Here is a 15999-nt window from a genome sequence, read left to right as displayed (position 1 = left end):
TGTTGAACCGTGTTGAACCGTGTTGAACGGTGTTGAACCGTGTTGAACCCTGTTGAATCGTGTTGAACGGTGTTGAACCCTGTTGAACCGTGTTGAACCCTGTTGAACGGTGTTGAACCGTGTTGAACCGTGTTGAACGGTGTTGAACGGTGTTGAACCGTGTTGAACCCTGTTGAACGGTGTTGAACCCTGTTGAACGGTGTTGAACCCTGTTGAACGGTGTTGAACCGTGTTGAACCCTGTTGAACGGTGTTGAACCCTGTTGAACCGTGTTGAACCGTGTTGAACCCTGTTGAACCCTGTTGAACCGTGTTGAACCGTGTTGAACCGTGTTGAACCCTGTTGAACCGTGTTGAACCGTGTTGAACCGTGTTGAACCCTGTTGAACCGTGTTGAACCCTGTTGAACCGTGTCGAACGGTGTCGAACCGTGTCGAACCGTGTCGAACCCTGTCGAACCGTGTCGAACCGTGTTGAACGGTGTTGAACCCTGTTGAACCGTGTTGAACCGTGTTGAACCGTGTTGAACCCTGTTGAACCGTGTTGAACCGTGTTGAACCCTGTTGATCCCTGTTGAACCGTGTTGAACGGTGTTGAACCGTGTTGAACCCTGTTGAACCGTGTTGAACGGTGTTGAACGGTGTTGAACCGTGTTGAACGGTGTTGAACGGTGTTGAACCCTGTTGAACCCTGTTGAACCGTGTTGAACCCTGTTGAACCCTGTTGAACCGTGTCGAACCCTGTTGAACCGTGTTGAACCCTGTTGAACCGTGTTGAACCCTGTTGAACGGTGTTGAACCGTGTTGAACGGTGTTGAACGGTGTTGAACCGTGTTGAACCGTGTTGAACCCTGTTGAACCGTGTTGAACCGTGTTGAACCCTGTTGAACCGTGTCGAACCCTGTTGAACCGTGTTGAACCCTGTTGAACCGTGTTGAACGGTGTTGAACGGTGTTGAACCGTGTTGAACCGTGTTGAACGGTGTTGAACCCTGTTGAACCGTGTTGAACCCTGTTGAACCGTGTTGAACCCTGTTGAACCGTGTCGAACCCTGTTGAACCGTGTTGAACCGTGTTGAACGGTGTTGAACCCTGTTGAACCGTGTTGAACCGTGTTTTACCGTGTTGTACTGTGTAATAAATCAAATACTTTTCTTTTAAATGTATTGGTCGCGTAAACATGGTTAGCAGATGTTATTGCTAAATGTATGGTATAGCAAAATGCTTGTGCTTCTAGTTCCAACACTGCAGTAATATCTAACAAGTAATCTAACAGTTCCACAACAACTACTTGATACACACAAATCTAAGTAAAGGGATGGAATACGAATAAGAATATATACATATAAATATGAACAATAACAGAGTGGCCTTGGCAAGATGCTATAGATGGTATAAAATACAATATATACATATGGGATGAAGTGCCAATGATTTTAGTCAATGTTGGCAGCAGCCACTCTGTGTTAGTGGTGGCTGTTTAACAGTCTGATGGCCTTGAGATAGAAGCTGTTTTTCAGTCTCTCGGTCCCAGCTTTGATGCACCTGTACTGATCTCGCCTTCAGATGATAGCGGAGTGAACAGGCAGTGGCTCGGGTGGTTGTTGTCCTTGATTATCTTTATGGCATTCCTGTGACATCGGGTGGTGTAGGTGTCCTGGAGGGCAGGTAGTTTGCTCCCGGTGATGCGTTGTGCAGACCTCACCACCCTCTGGAGAGCCCTGTAATTGAGGGCGGAGCAGTTGCCGTACCAGGCTGTGATACAGCCCGATAGGATGCTCTCGATTGTGCATCTGTAAAAGTTTGTGAGGGTTTTAGGTGACAATCCAAATTTCTTCATCTTCCTGAGGTTTAAGAGGCGCTATTGGGCTTTCTTCACCACACTGTCTGTGTGGGTGGATCAATTCAGTTTGTCTGTGATGTGTACGTGGAAGAACTTCCCACCTTCTCTACTGCTGTCCTGTCGATGTGGATAGGGGGGTGCTCCCTCTGCTGTTTTCCTGACGCCACACTCTGAGTGCCCTCACCTCCTCCCTGTAGGCTGTCTCATCATTGTTGTGTCATCTGCAAACTTGATGATTGAGTTGGAGGTATGCATGGCGACGCAGTCATGGGTGAACAGAGAGTACAGGAGGGGGGTGATCACACACCCTTGTGGGGCCCCAGTGTTAAGGAACAGTGAAGAGAAATGTTGTTTTCTACCTTCACCACCTGGGGGTGGCCAGTCAGGAAGTCCAGGACCCAATGGCATAGGGCGGGTTTGAGACCCAGGGCCTCCAGCTTAATGATGAGCTTGGAGGGTACGATGGTGTTGAATGCTGAGCTGTAGTCAATGAACAGCATTCTTACATAGGTATTCCTCCTGTCCAGATGTGATAGGGCAGTGTGCAGTGTGATGGCGATTGCATCGTCTGTGGACCTGTTGGGGTGGTATGCAAGTTGAAGTGGGTCTAGGGTGGCAGGTAAGGTGGAGGTGATATGGTCCTTGACTAGGTTCCCGAGTGGTACAGCGGTCTAAGGCATCTCAGTGGCGTCACTACACACACCCTTGTTCAAAGCCAGGCTCTATCACAACCAGGCGTGACTGGGAGATTTGTGCGAATGCCACCATCTATCCACGGTTTCTGGTTAGGGTAGGTTTTAATAGTCACAGTGGGTACAACATCTCCTATGTACTTCCTTATAAACTCAATCACCGAATCATCGTATCAATCAATATTATTATCTGAGGCTCCCAGTCCACGTGATCAAAACCATCTTGAATCATGGATTCCGATTGGTCAGACCAGCTTTGAATAGTTATTGTACATCCTGTTTGAGTTTCTGCCTATAGGATGGGAGGAGCAAAATGGAGTCGTCGTCAGATTTGCCAAAAGGAGGGCGGGGGAGGGCCTTGTATGCATCGAGGAAGTTAGAGTAGCAGTGATCCAGTGTTTTTCCAGCGCGAGCGCTACAATCAATATGCCGATAGACTTTAGGTAGCCTTGTTGTCAAATTTCCTTTGTTAAAATACCAAGCTAAATAAGTGCAGCCTCAGGATATATGGTTTCCAATTTGCATAGAGTCCAGTGAAGTTCCTTGAGGGCCGTCGTGGTATCTGTTTGAGGGGGGATATACACGGCTGTGACAATAACTGACAAGAATTCTCTTGGGAGATAATATGTCGGCATTTGATTGTGAAGAATTCTAGGTCAGGTGAAAAAAAGGACTTGAGTTCCTGTATGTTATTACAATTACGACATGAGTCGTTAATCATGAAGCACACACTCCCGCCCTTCTTCTTCGCAGAGAGATGTTTATATCTGTCGGCACGACGCATAGAGAATCCCGGTGGCTGTACCGACTCAGACAACATATCCCGATAGAGCCTAGTTTCAGTGAAACAGAGTATGTAACAATCCCTGTTGTCTCTCTGGAAAGCAACCCTTGCCCTAATTTCGTCTACCTTGTTGTCTAGAGACTGGACATTGGCGAGTAATATACTTGGAAGCGGTGGGTGATGTGCACGCCTTCGAAATCTGACAGGAGGTAAGGTTCTAAACAGGCCATAGTGGTGAAGAAATTACAATTGAGCAATTAACACTGGAGTGATAGATTGTGCAGATGAGGATGTGCAAGTAGAAATACTGGTGTACAAAAGAGCAGAAAAACAAAAACAGATATGGGGATGAGGTAGGTAGTTGGATGGATGGGCTATTTACAGATGGGCTGTGTACAACTGCAGTAAGCTGCTCTGACAGCTGAAGCTTAAAGTTAGTGAGGGAGATATGAGTTTCCAACTTCAGTGATATTTGCAATTCGTTCCAGGCATTGGCAGAAGAGAACTGGAAGGAAAGGCGGCCAAAGCAGGTGTTGGCTTTGGAGATGACCGTGTGTGTGTGTGTGTGTGTGTGTGTGTGTGTGTGTGTGTGTGTGTGTGTGTTTCAGATCAGCACCCTGGTCACAATGGGACCAGAGGAGATGACTAAACCACAATCCACTGTGTGTTCTAAAGCTTTGTATCATTAGGATCCAAAGAGCTCAGTCAATGACAGATGTGTGAGAGAGAGAGAGAGAGAGAGAGAGAGAGAGAGAGAGAGAAGGAAAGGGGGGAGTGGAAAAGGAGAGAGAGGGAGAGAGGGATGGAGGGAGAGAGTGATCGAGAGAGAGGGGGGAGAGAGAGAGAGAGAGACAGAGAGAGAGAGGGGAAAGGGGGAGGGAGGGAGGGAGAGAGACAGAGAAAGGGGAAAAGGAAAACAGACAGAGGAAGAGGGGAGGGGAGAGAGAGAGAGAGAGAGAGAGGGAGAGAGAGAGAGAGAGGGGGGGAGAAGGAGGGAGGGAGAGAGAGAGAGAGCGAGAGAGAGAGACAGAGAGAGAGAGAGAAGGAGGGAGAGAGAGAGAGAGAGAGAGAGACAGAGAGAGAGAGAGAGAGACACAGAGAGAGAGAGAGCGAGAGAGAGAGAGAGAGAGAAGGAGGGAGAGAGAGAGAAGGAGGGAGAGAGAGAGAGAGAGAGAGCATAGTGTTATCCCTAATGTACCTGACCAAAGTATGTCATAACAATGTTCTCTGAGCGCTGCTTGATTGGATTGATGTTCTCAACAAAATAACTTTAGAACGTTAGAAAGTAAAGCAGAAATAAACCCAACTTCAGATTAACCTAAACATACCTCCTCCCTGCACAGCGGAAACCTAAAAACCTATAGCAGCCCAGCCAGGTGCCTTAAAACATGTTCTCTGGGCCATGGCCATGGTGCTGTATGTGTATGTGATGTGAGTTCAATGAGACCTCCACACTACAGCCAGTTCAGGTAGACCTCCACACTACAGCCAGTTCAGGTAGACCTCCACACTACAGCCAGTTCAGGTAGACCGCCACACTACAGCCAGTTCAGGTAGACCTCCACACTACAGCCAGTTCAGGTAGACCGCCACACTACAGCCAGTTCTGGGAGACCTCCACACTACAGCCAGTTCTGGGAGACCTGTTCAGGGAGACCTCCACACTACAGCCAGTTCAGGGAGACCTGTTCAGGGAGACCTCCACACTACACTACAGCCAGTTCAGGGAGACCTGTTCAGGGAGACCTCCACACTACAGCCAGTTCTGGGAGACCTCCACACTACAGCCAGTTCTGGGAGACCTGTTCAGGGAGACCTCCACACTACAGCCAGTTCAGGGAGACCTGTTCAGCGAGACCTCCACGCTATAGCCAGTTCAATGAGACCTGTTCAGGGAGACCTCCACGCTACAGCCAGTTCAATGAGACCTGTTCAGGTAGACCTCCACACTACAGCCAGTTCAATGAGACCTGTTCAGGGAGACCTCCACACTACAGCCAGTTCAGGGAGACCTCCACTGTATAGAGCCATGTTATCTTCTACTTCCTGTATAGAGCCATGTTATTTTCTACTCCCTGTATAGAGCCATGTTATTTTCTACTTCCTGTATAGAGCCATGTTATTTTCTACTTCCTGTATATAGCCATGTTATTTTCTACTTCCTGTATATAGCCATGTTATCTTCTACTTCCTGTATAGAGCCATGTTATTTTCATACTCCCTGTATAGAGCCATGTTATTTTCTACTCCCTATATAGAGCCATGTTATTTTCTACTTCCTGTATAGATCCATGTTATTTTCTACTTCCTGTATATAGCCATGTAATCGTCTCCTCCTTGTATAGAGCCATGCAATTTTCTACTTCCTGTATAGAGCCATGTTATTTTCTACTTCCTGTATATAGCCATGTAATCGTCTCCTCCTTGTATAGAGCCAAGATATTTTCTACTCCCTGTATAGAGCCATGTTATTTTCTACTTCCTGTATAGAGCCATGTTATTTTCTACTTCCTATATAGAGCCATGTTATTTTCTACTCCCTGTATAGAGCCATGTTATTTTCTACTTTCTGTATAGAGCCATGTTATTTTCTACTTCCTGTATAGAGCCATGTTATTTTTTACTTCCTGTATAGAGCCATGTAATCGTCTCCTCCCTGTATAGAGCCATGTTATTTTATACTCCCTGTATAGAGCCATGTTATTTTATACTCCCTGTATAGAGCCATGTTATTTTCTACTTCCTGTATAGAGCCATATTATTTTCTACTTGCTGTATAGAGCCATGTAATTTTCTACTTCCTTTATAGAGCCATGTAATCGTCTCCTCCCTGTATAGAGCCATGTTATTTTCTACTCCCTATATAGAGCCATGTTATTTTCTACTTCCTGTATAGAGCCATGTTATTTTCTACTTCCTGTATAGTGCCATGTTATTTTCTACTTCCTGTATAGATCCATGTTATTTTCTACTTCCTGTATATAGCCATGTAATCGTCTCCTCCTTGTATAGAGCCATGTTATTTTCTACTTCCTGTATAGAGCCATGTTATTTTCTACTTCCTGTATATAGCCATGTAATCGTCTCCTCCTTGTATATAGCCATGATATTTTCTACTCCCTGTATAGAGCCATGTTATTTTCTACTTCCTGTATAGAGCCATGTTATTTTCTACTTCCTATATAGAGCCATGTTATTTTCTACTCCCTGTATAGAGCCATGTTATTTTCTACTTCCTGTATAGAGCCATGTTATTTTTTACTTCCTGTATATAGCCATGTAATCGTCTCCTCCTTGTATATAGCCATGATATTTTCTACTCCCTGTATAGAGCCATGTTATTTTCTACTTCCTGTATAGAGCCATGTTATTTTCTACTTCCTATATAGAGCCATGTTATTTTCTACTCCCTGTATAGAGCCATGTTATTTTCTACTTCCTGTATAGAGCCATGTTATTTTTTACTTCCTGTATATAGCCATGTAATCGTCTCCTCCTTGTATAGAGCCATGTTATTTTCTACTTACTGTATAGAGCCATGTTATTTTCTACTTTCTGTATAGAGCCATGTTATTTTCTACTTCCTGTATAGAGCCATGTTATTTTCTACTTCCTGTATAGAGCCATGTTATTTTTTACTTCCTGTATAGAGCCATGTAATCGTCTCCTCCCTGTATAGAGCCATGTTATTTTATACTCCCTGTATAGAGCCATGTTATTTTCTACTTCCTGTATAGAGCCATGTTATTTTCTACTTCCTGTATAGAGCCATGTTATTTTCTACTTCCTTTATAGAGCCATGTAATCGTCTCCTACCTGTATAGAGCCATGTTATTTTCTACTCCCTGTATAGAGCCATGTTATTTTCTACTTCCTGTATAGAGCCATGTTATTTTCTACTTCCTGTATAGAGCCATGTTATTTTCTACTTCCTGTATAGAGCCATGTTATTTTCTACTTCCTGTATAGAGCCATGTTATTTTCTACTTCCTGTATAGAGCCATGTTATTTTCTACTTCCTGTATAGAGCCATGTTATTTTCTACTTCCTGTATAGAGCCATGTAATCGTCTCCTCCCTGTATGTATTAACAGGCAAGGTGTTCTCACTATTTGCTGTTCTCACTATGTCAGAAATGTATAGACATAAAAGTACACATGTGTAGACCATACACGTGCCTGTATTTGTGGATGCGTCCATTGAGGGTGTGAGAGGGTGTGAGAGGGTGTGAGAGTGTGTGAGAGGGTGTGAGAGGGTGTGAGAGGGTGTGAGAACTGTGAGAGGGTGTGAGAGGGTGTGAGAATGTGTGAGAGGGTGTGAGAGGGTGTGAGAGCTGTGAGAGGGTGTGAGAGGTTGTGAGAAGGTGTGAGAGGGTGTGAGAGGGTGTGAGAGTGTGTGAGAACTGTGAGAGGATGTGAGTGTGTGTGAGTGTGTGAGAGGGTGTGAGAATGTGTGAGAGTATGTGAGAACTGTGAGAGGGTGTGAGAGTATGTGAGAACTGTGAGAGGGTGTGAGAGTGTGTGATTGTGTGAGAGGGTGTGAGAGTGTGTGAGAGGGTGTGAGAGTGTGTGAGAACTGTGAGAGGATGTGAGAGTGTGTGTGAGTGTGTGAGAGGGTGTGAGAGTGTGTGAGAGGGTGTGAGAATGTGTGAGAGTATGTGAGAACTGTGAGAGGGTGTGAAAGTGTGTGAGAGGGTGTGAGAGTTTTTCTGTTGTTATTGTTGACAGAACGTGTGTTATTGTTGACAGGTCGTGTGTTGTTGTTGACAGGGTGTGTTGTTATTGTTGACAGAACGTGTGTTGTTGTTGACAGGACTTGACTTGTGTTGTTATTGTTGACAGAATGTGTGTTGTTGTTGACAGGGTGTGTGTTGTTGTTGACAGGACATGTGTTATTGTTGACAGGACTTGACTTGTGTTGTTATTGTTGACAGAACGTGTGTTATTGTTGACAGGTCGTGTGTTGTTGTTGACAGGACATGTGTTATTGTTGACAGGACTTGCTTGTGTTGTTATTGTTGACAGAACGTGTGTTATTGTTGACAGGTCGTGTGTTGTTGTTGACAGGACATGTTTTGATGTTGACAGGACTTGACTTATGTTGTTATTGTTGACAGAATGTGTGTTGTTGTTGACAGGGTGTGTGTTGTTTTTGACCGGACGCGGGTTATTGTTGACAGGACGTGTGTTGTTGTTGACAGGATGTGGTTTGTTATTGTTGACAGGACGTGTGTTGTTGTTGACAGGGTGTGGTTTGTTATTGTTGACAGGATGTGTGTTATTGTTGACAGGACATGTTTTGATGTTGACAGGACTTGACTTATATTTCTATTGTTGACAGGGTGTGTTGTTGTTGACAGGACGTGTGTTGTTGTTGACAGGTCTTGATTGTGTTGTTATTGTTGACAGAATGTGTGTTGTTGTTGACAGGGTGTGTGTTGTTTTTGACCGGACGTGGGTTATTGTTGACAGGACGTGTGTTGTTTTTGACCGGACGCGGGTTATTTTTGACAGGACGTGTGTTGTTGTTGACAGGATGTGGTTTGTTATTGTTGACAGGACGTGTGTTGTTGTTGACAGGGTGTGGTTTGTTATTGTTGACAGGATGTGTGTTATTGTTGACAGGACCCATGTTGTTGTTGTTTACAGGACGTGTGTTGTTGTTGACAGGGTGTGTTGTTGTTGACAGGGAATGTTGTTGTTGACAGGTTTTGTGTTGCTATTGTTTACAGGATGTGTGTTGTTGACAGGACATGTGTTGTTGTTGACAGGGCGAGTGTTGTTGTTGACAGGACGTGTGTTGTTGTTGATAGGACATGTTTTGATGTTGACAGGACTTGACTTGTGTTGTTATTGTTGACAGAACGTGTGTTATTGTTGACAGGTCGTGTGTTGTTGTTGACAGGACATGTTTTGATGTTGACAGGACTTGACTTATATTTCTATTGTTGACAGGGTGTGTTGTTGTTGACAGGACGTGTGTTGTTGTTGACAGGTCTTGATTGTGTTGTTATTGTTGACAGGATGTGTGTTGTTGTTGACAGGACTTGACTTGTGTTGTTATTGTTGACAGGACGTGTGCTGGTGTTGACAGGTCGTGTGTTGTTGTTGACAGGACGTGTGTTGTTGTTGACAGGACCCATGTTGTTGTTGTTGATAGGACGTGTGTTGTTGTTGACAGGTCTTGATTGTGTTGTTATTGTTGACAGAATGTGTGTTGTTGTTGACAGGGTGTGTGTTGTTTTTGACCGGACGTGGGTTATTGTTGACAGGACGTGTGTTGTTTTTGACCGGACGCGGGTTATTTTTGACAGGACGTGTGTTGTTGTTGACAGGATGTGGTTTGTTATTGTTGACAGGACGTGTGTTGTTGTTGACAGGGTGTGGTTTGTTATTGTTGACAGGATGTGTGTTATTGTTGACAGGACGTGTGTTGTTGTTGACAGGACCCATGTTGTTGTTGTTTACAGGACGTGTGTTGTTGTTGACAGGGTGTGTTGTTGTTGACAGGGAATGTTGTTGTTGACAGGTTTTGTGTTGCTATTGTTTACAGGATGTGTGTTGTTGACAGGACATGTGTTGTTGTTGACAGGGCGAGTGTTGTTGTTGACAGGACGTGTGTTGTTGTTGATAGGACATGTTTTGATGTTGACAGGACTTGACTTGTGTTGTTATTGTTGACAGAACGTGTGTTATTGTTGACAGGTCGTGTGTTGTTGTTGACAGGACATGTTTTGATGTTGACAGGACTTGACTTATATTTCTATTGTTGACAGGGTGTGTTGTTGTTGACAGGACGTGTGTTGTTGTTGACAGGTCTTGATTGTGTTGTTATTGTTGACAGGATGTGTGTTGTTGTTGACAGGACTTGACTTGTGTTGTTATTGTTGACAGGACGTGTGCTGGTGTTGACAGGTCGTGTGTTGTTGTTGACAGGACGTGTGTTGTTGTTGACAGGACCCATGTTGTTGTTGTTGATAGGACGTGTGTTGTTGTTGACAGGTCTTGATTGTGTTGTTATTGTTGACAGAATGTGTGTTGTTGTTGACAGGGTGTGTGTTGTTTTTGACCGGACGTGGGTTATTGTTGACAGGACGTGTGTTGTTTTTGACCGGACGCGGGTTATTTTTGACAGGACGTGTGTTGTTGTTGACAGGATGTGGTTTGTTATTGTTGACAGGACGTGTGTTGTTGTTGACAGGGTGTGGTTTGTTATTGTTGACAGGATGTGTGTTATTGTTGACAGGACGTGTGTTGTTGTTGACAGGACCCATGTTGTTGTTGTTTACAGGACGTGTGTTGTTGTTGACAGGGTGTGTTGTTGTTGACAGGGAATGTTGTTGTTGACAGGTTTTGTGTTGCTATTGTTTACAGGATGTGTGTTGTTGACAGGACATGTGTTGTTGTTGACAGGGCGAGTGTTGTTGTTGACAGGACGTGTGTTGTTGTTGATAGGACATGTTTTGATGTTGACAGGACTTGACTTGTGTTGTTATTGTTGACAGAACGTGTGTTATTGTTGACAGGTCGTGTGTTGTTGTTGACAGGACATGTTTTGATGTTGACAGGACTTGACTTATATTTCTATTGTTGACAGGGTGTGTTGTTGTTGACAGGACGTGTGTTGTTGTTGACAGGTCTTGATTGTGTTGTTATTGTTGACAGGATGTGTGTTGTTGTTGACAGGACTTGACTTGTGTTGTTATTGTTGACAGGACGTGTGCTGGTGTTGACAGGTCGTGTGTTGTTGTTGACAGGACGTGTGTTGTTGTTGACAGGACCCATGTTGTTGTTGTTGATAGGACGTGTGTTGTTGTTGACAGGGTGTGTTGTTGTTGACAGGGTGTGTTGTTGTTGACAGGACGTGTGCTGGTGTTGACAGGTCGTGTGTTGTTGTTGACAGGACATGTTTTGATGTTGACAGGACTTGACTTATATTTCTATTGTTGACAGGGTGTGTTGTTGTTGACAGGACGTGTGTTGTTGTTGACAGGTCTTGATTGTGTTGTTATTGTTGACAGGATGTGTGTTGTTGTTGACAGGACTTGACTTGTGTTGTTATTGTTGACAGGACGTGTGCTGGTGTTGACAGGTCGTGTGTTGTTGTTGACAGGACGTGTGTTGTTGTTGACAGGACCCATGTTGTTGTTGTTGATAGGACGTGTGTTGTTGTTGACATGGTGTGTTGTTGTTGACAGGGTGTGTTGTTGTTGACAGGTCGTGTGTTGTTGTTGACAGGACCCATGTTGTTGTTGTTTACAGGACGTGTGTTGTTGTTGACAGGGTGTGTTGTTGTTGACAGGGAATGTTGTTGTTGACAGGTTTTGTGTTGCTATTGTTTACAGGATGTGTCTTGTTGACAGGACATGTGTTGTTGTTGACAGGGCGTGTTGTTGTTGACAGGGTGTGTGTTGTTGTTGACAGGGAATGTTGTTGTTGACAGGTTTTGTGTTGCTATTGTTTACAGGATGTGTGTTGTTTTTGACAGGGTGTGTTGGGGTTGACAGGGTGTGTTGTTGTTGACAGGACATGTGTTGTTGTTTACAGGACGTGTGTTGTTGTTTACAGGATGTGTGTTGTTGACAGGACATGTGTTGTTGTTGACAGGGAATGTTGTTGTTGACAGGTTTTGTGTTGCTATTGTTTACAGGATGTGTGTTGTTGACAGGACATGTGTTGTTGTTGACAGGGTATGTTGTTGTTGACAGGACATGTGTTGTTGTTTACATGATGTGTGTTGTTGACAGGACATGTGTTGTTGTTGACAGGGAATGTTGTTGTTGACAGGTTTTGTGTTGCTATTGTTTACAGGATGTGTGTTGTTGACAGGACATGTGTTGTTGTTGACAGGATGTGTGTTGTTGTTGTTGTTGACAGGGTGTGTTGTTGTTGACAGGATGTGTGTTGTTGACAGGACGTGTGTTGTTGTTGACAGGATGTGTGTTGTTGTTGTTGTTGACAGGGTGTGTTGTTGTTGACAGGATGTGTGTTGTTGACAGGACGTGTGTTGTTGACAGGACGTGTGTTGTTGTTGACAGGACGTGTGTTGTTGACAGGACGTGTGTTGTTGTTGACAGGATGTGTGTTGTTGTTGACAGGACATGTGTTGTTGTTGACAGGACATGTGTTGTTGTTGACAGGACGTGTGTTGTTGTTGACATGACGTGTGTTGTTGTTGACAGGACGTGTGTTGTTGTTGACAGGACGTGTGTTGTTGACAGGATGTGTGTTGTTGTTGACAGGACGTGTGTTGTTGTTGACATGACGTGTGTTGTTGTTGACAGGACGTGTGTTGTTGTTGACAGGACGTGTGTTGTTGTTGACAGGACGTGTGTTGTTGTTGACAGGACGTGTGTTGTTGTTGACATGACGTGTGTTGTTGTTGACAGGACGTGTGCCCATGAGGTCGTTGCTGTTGGTGCTCCTGCTCATTGGCATCCAGGCTGTACTGAACATGGAAGGGGCCCTGGGCCCGGTGGCTGCCAACCACAGTGCAGGACAGCACACAGCAGCCAATGGCAGAGCAGAACAGCACACAGCAGCCAATGGCAGAACAGAACACCACTCAGCAGCCAATGGCAGAGCAGAACTACAGAGGATGGCCCGCCTGTCAGTGTCACCTCAGCAGGAGCAGCCAGCAGCAGACAGGGACACTCAGCAGAGACCCAGCCGGACCAGACAGGCCCACAGACCAGCCTCTCTACCCCAGGACAGGAGTTCTTCCCTGGGCCACTCTGAGACAGACTCCTCCTCTTCCCCCTCCATCCCTGAGGTGGACCCCAAACTGTTCAGCAAGCGGAAGTACCGCACCTCATCACGCGTCGTCTTCAGCGACGTACCCCCTTCTCACCACACCCTAGGGGGGGAGACAGGGGATGAGGAGGAAGGGGTGAGGGATGGGGGAGTGAGGGTGAGGCGGAGAGCGGGGGGGCAGCCTATGCACAGGGGGGAATACTCCGTGTGCGACAGCATCAGCGTGTGGTTGGGGAACCTGACCAAGGCCACAGACATCGCCGGCAACGAGGTGGAGGTTCTGCCAGAGGTGAAGATAGACAACGTCCGCAAGAGACAGTTCTTCTACGAGACCACCTGCCGCGTGGCCACACTCCCGGGGGGCGGAGCTGGGGCTGGGGGAGGGGCCAGTGGAGGCATTTCTAAAGCAGGGTGCCGCGGCATCGACAGCCGTCACTGGAACTCGTACTGCACCAACACGCACACGTACGTGCGCGCGCTCACCAAGTCCAAGGAGCAGACGGCGTGGAGGCTGATACGCATCAACGCAGCGTGTGTGTGTGTCCTCAGCCGCAAGTCCTGGAGGCACTGACCTCTCACCCCTAGGACTATGGACCCAAATATATACACACACACACACACACACACAAACAAACACCGATTGCACAGTCAGACACGTAAACAACCTTGAAACAGCCACTACGGATGTATTGTAGTGTTAGACTCCCCTCCCACACAGAGACACACTCCCACACACAGAGACACACTCCCACACACAGACACACTCCCACACACAGACACACTCCCACACACAGACACACTCCCACACAGACACACTCCCACACACAGACACACTCCCACACACAGACACACTCCCACACACACAGACACACTCCCACACACACAGACACACTCCCACACACAGACACACTCCCACACACAGACACACTCCCACACACAGACACACTCCCACACACAGACACACTCCCACACACAGACACACTCCCACACACAGACACACTCCCACACAGACACACTCCCACACACAGACACACTCCCACACACACTCCCACACACTCCCACACACAGACACACTCCCACACACAGACACACTCCCACACACACTCCCACACACACTCCCACACACACTCCCACACACAGACACACTCCCACACACAGACACACTCCCACACACAGACACACTCCCACACACAGATACACACTCCCACACACAGACACACTCCCACACACAGACACACTCCCACACACAGATACACACTCCCACACACAGACACACTCACACACACAGACACACTCCCACACTCCCACACACAGACACACTCACCTGTATCCGACCAGCCCCTTCCCCTCTCCCACACACAGACACACTCCCACACACAGACACACTCCCACACATAGACACACTCACCTGTATCCGACCAGCCCCTTCCCCTCTCCCTACCTCAGTCAGATTTCTGGTTCTTCTAACTTATGAGGACTGCATGTCATATTTATAGTTTATACAGTGGAATATATATTAAATAAGTGTATATATACAGGGCCTTCGGTAACTATTCAGACCCCATGACTTTTCAACATTTTCTTACGTTACAGCCTTATTCGAAAATTATTCAAATAAAATAAATGGCTCATCTAACTACACACAATACCCCATAATGACAAAGAGAAAACAGGTTTGTAGACATTTTTGCAAATGTATCACAATTCACAACAGAAATACCTTATTTACATAAGTATTCAGACCCTTTGATATGAGACTCGAAATTGAACCACCAAGACTCTTCCTAGAGCTGGCCGCCTGGCCTAACTAAGCAATCAGGAAAGAAGGGCCTTGGTCAGGGAGGTGACCAAGAACCCGATGGTCACTCTGACAGAGCTCTAGAGTTCCACATGTGGAGATGGGAGAACCTTCCAGAAGGACAACCATCTCTGCAGCACTCCACCAATCAGGCCTGTATGGTAGAGTGGCCAGACGGAAGCAGCTCCTCATTAAAAGGCACATGACAGCCCACTTGGAGTTTGCCAAAAGGCACCTAAAGACTCTCAGACCATAAGAAACAAGATTCTCTGGTCTGATGAAAACAAGATGGAACTCTTTGGCCTGAATACCAAGCATCACATCTGGAGGAAACCTGGCACCATCCCTACGGTGAAGCATGGTGGAGGCAGCATCATGCTGTGGGGATGTTTTTCAGCAGCAGGGACTGGGAGACTAGTCAGGATCGAGGGAAAGATGAACAGAGCAAAGTACAGAGAGATCCTTGATGAAAACCTGCTCCAGAGCCTCAGGACCTCAGACTGGGGCGAAGGTTCACCTTCCAACAGGACAACGACCCTAAGCACAAGTAAAGGGTCTGAAAACTTACTTAAATGTGATTTATTTTTAGTTAATTTTTTTAATATAAATTAGCAACAATTTCTAAAAAACTATTTTCTCTTTGTCATTACGGGGTATTGTGTGTAGATTGATGAGGGGGGAAACTATTTAATACATTTTAGTGTAAGGCTGTAAAGTAACAAAATGTGGAAAAAGTCAAGGGGTCTGAATACCATTCGAAGGCACTGTACATCATGAATTCAACTTGTTGTTGTTGATGATGATGCTGTTATTTATTAAACACTTCAGTACATGCCTGTCTCCTGTCTCCTGCCTCCTGTCTCCTGCCTCCTGTCTCCTGCCTCCTGCCTCCTGTCTCCTGTCTCCTGTCTCCTGTCTCCTGTCTCCTGCCTCCTGTCTCCTGCCTCCTGTCTCCTGCCTCCTGCCTCCTGCCTCCTGTCTCCTGCCTCCTGTCTCCTGCCTCCTGTCTCCTGTCTCCTGCCTCCTGTCTCCTGCCTCCTGTCTCCGTCGCCTGCCTCCTGTCTCCTGCCTCCTGTCTTTTGTCTCCTGTCTCCGTCTCCTGCCTCCTGTCTTTTCTCTCCTGTCTCCTGTCTC

At 46.1% G+C, this 15999-nt stretch overlaps 1 protein-coding gene across 1 annotated transcript in view; it reads left to right on the top strand.

The window, feature by feature from the left end:
- The window catches only part of LOC135562780 (nerve growth factor-like), a 100917-nt gene extending 85186 nt beyond the window's left edge, over nucleotides 1-15731 (top strand). Inside the window, exon 2 of the mRNA XM_065005120.1 lies at nucleotides 12704-15731. Coding sequence (XP_064861192.1) covers nucleotides 12715-13638 — 924 coding nt within the window. The 5' untranslated portion in view covers nucleotides 12704-12714 and the 3' untranslated portion in view covers nucleotides 13639-15731. The remainder of the gene's footprint in view (nucleotides 1-12703) is intronic.
- Nucleotides 15732-15999: the final 268 nt, after the last annotated feature.

Source organism: Oncorhynchus nerka, linkage group LG20, assembly GCF_034236695.1.
Source record: "Oncorhynchus nerka isolate Pitt River linkage group LG20, Oner_Uvic_2.0, whole genome shotgun sequence".
Taxonomy (NCBI): Eukaryota; Metazoa; Chordata; class Actinopteri; order Salmoniformes; family Salmonidae; genus Oncorhynchus; species Oncorhynchus nerka.
The sequence above is the reverse complement of the archived record's forward strand: the minus strand, read 5'-3'. Positions and strand labels throughout refer to the sequence as shown.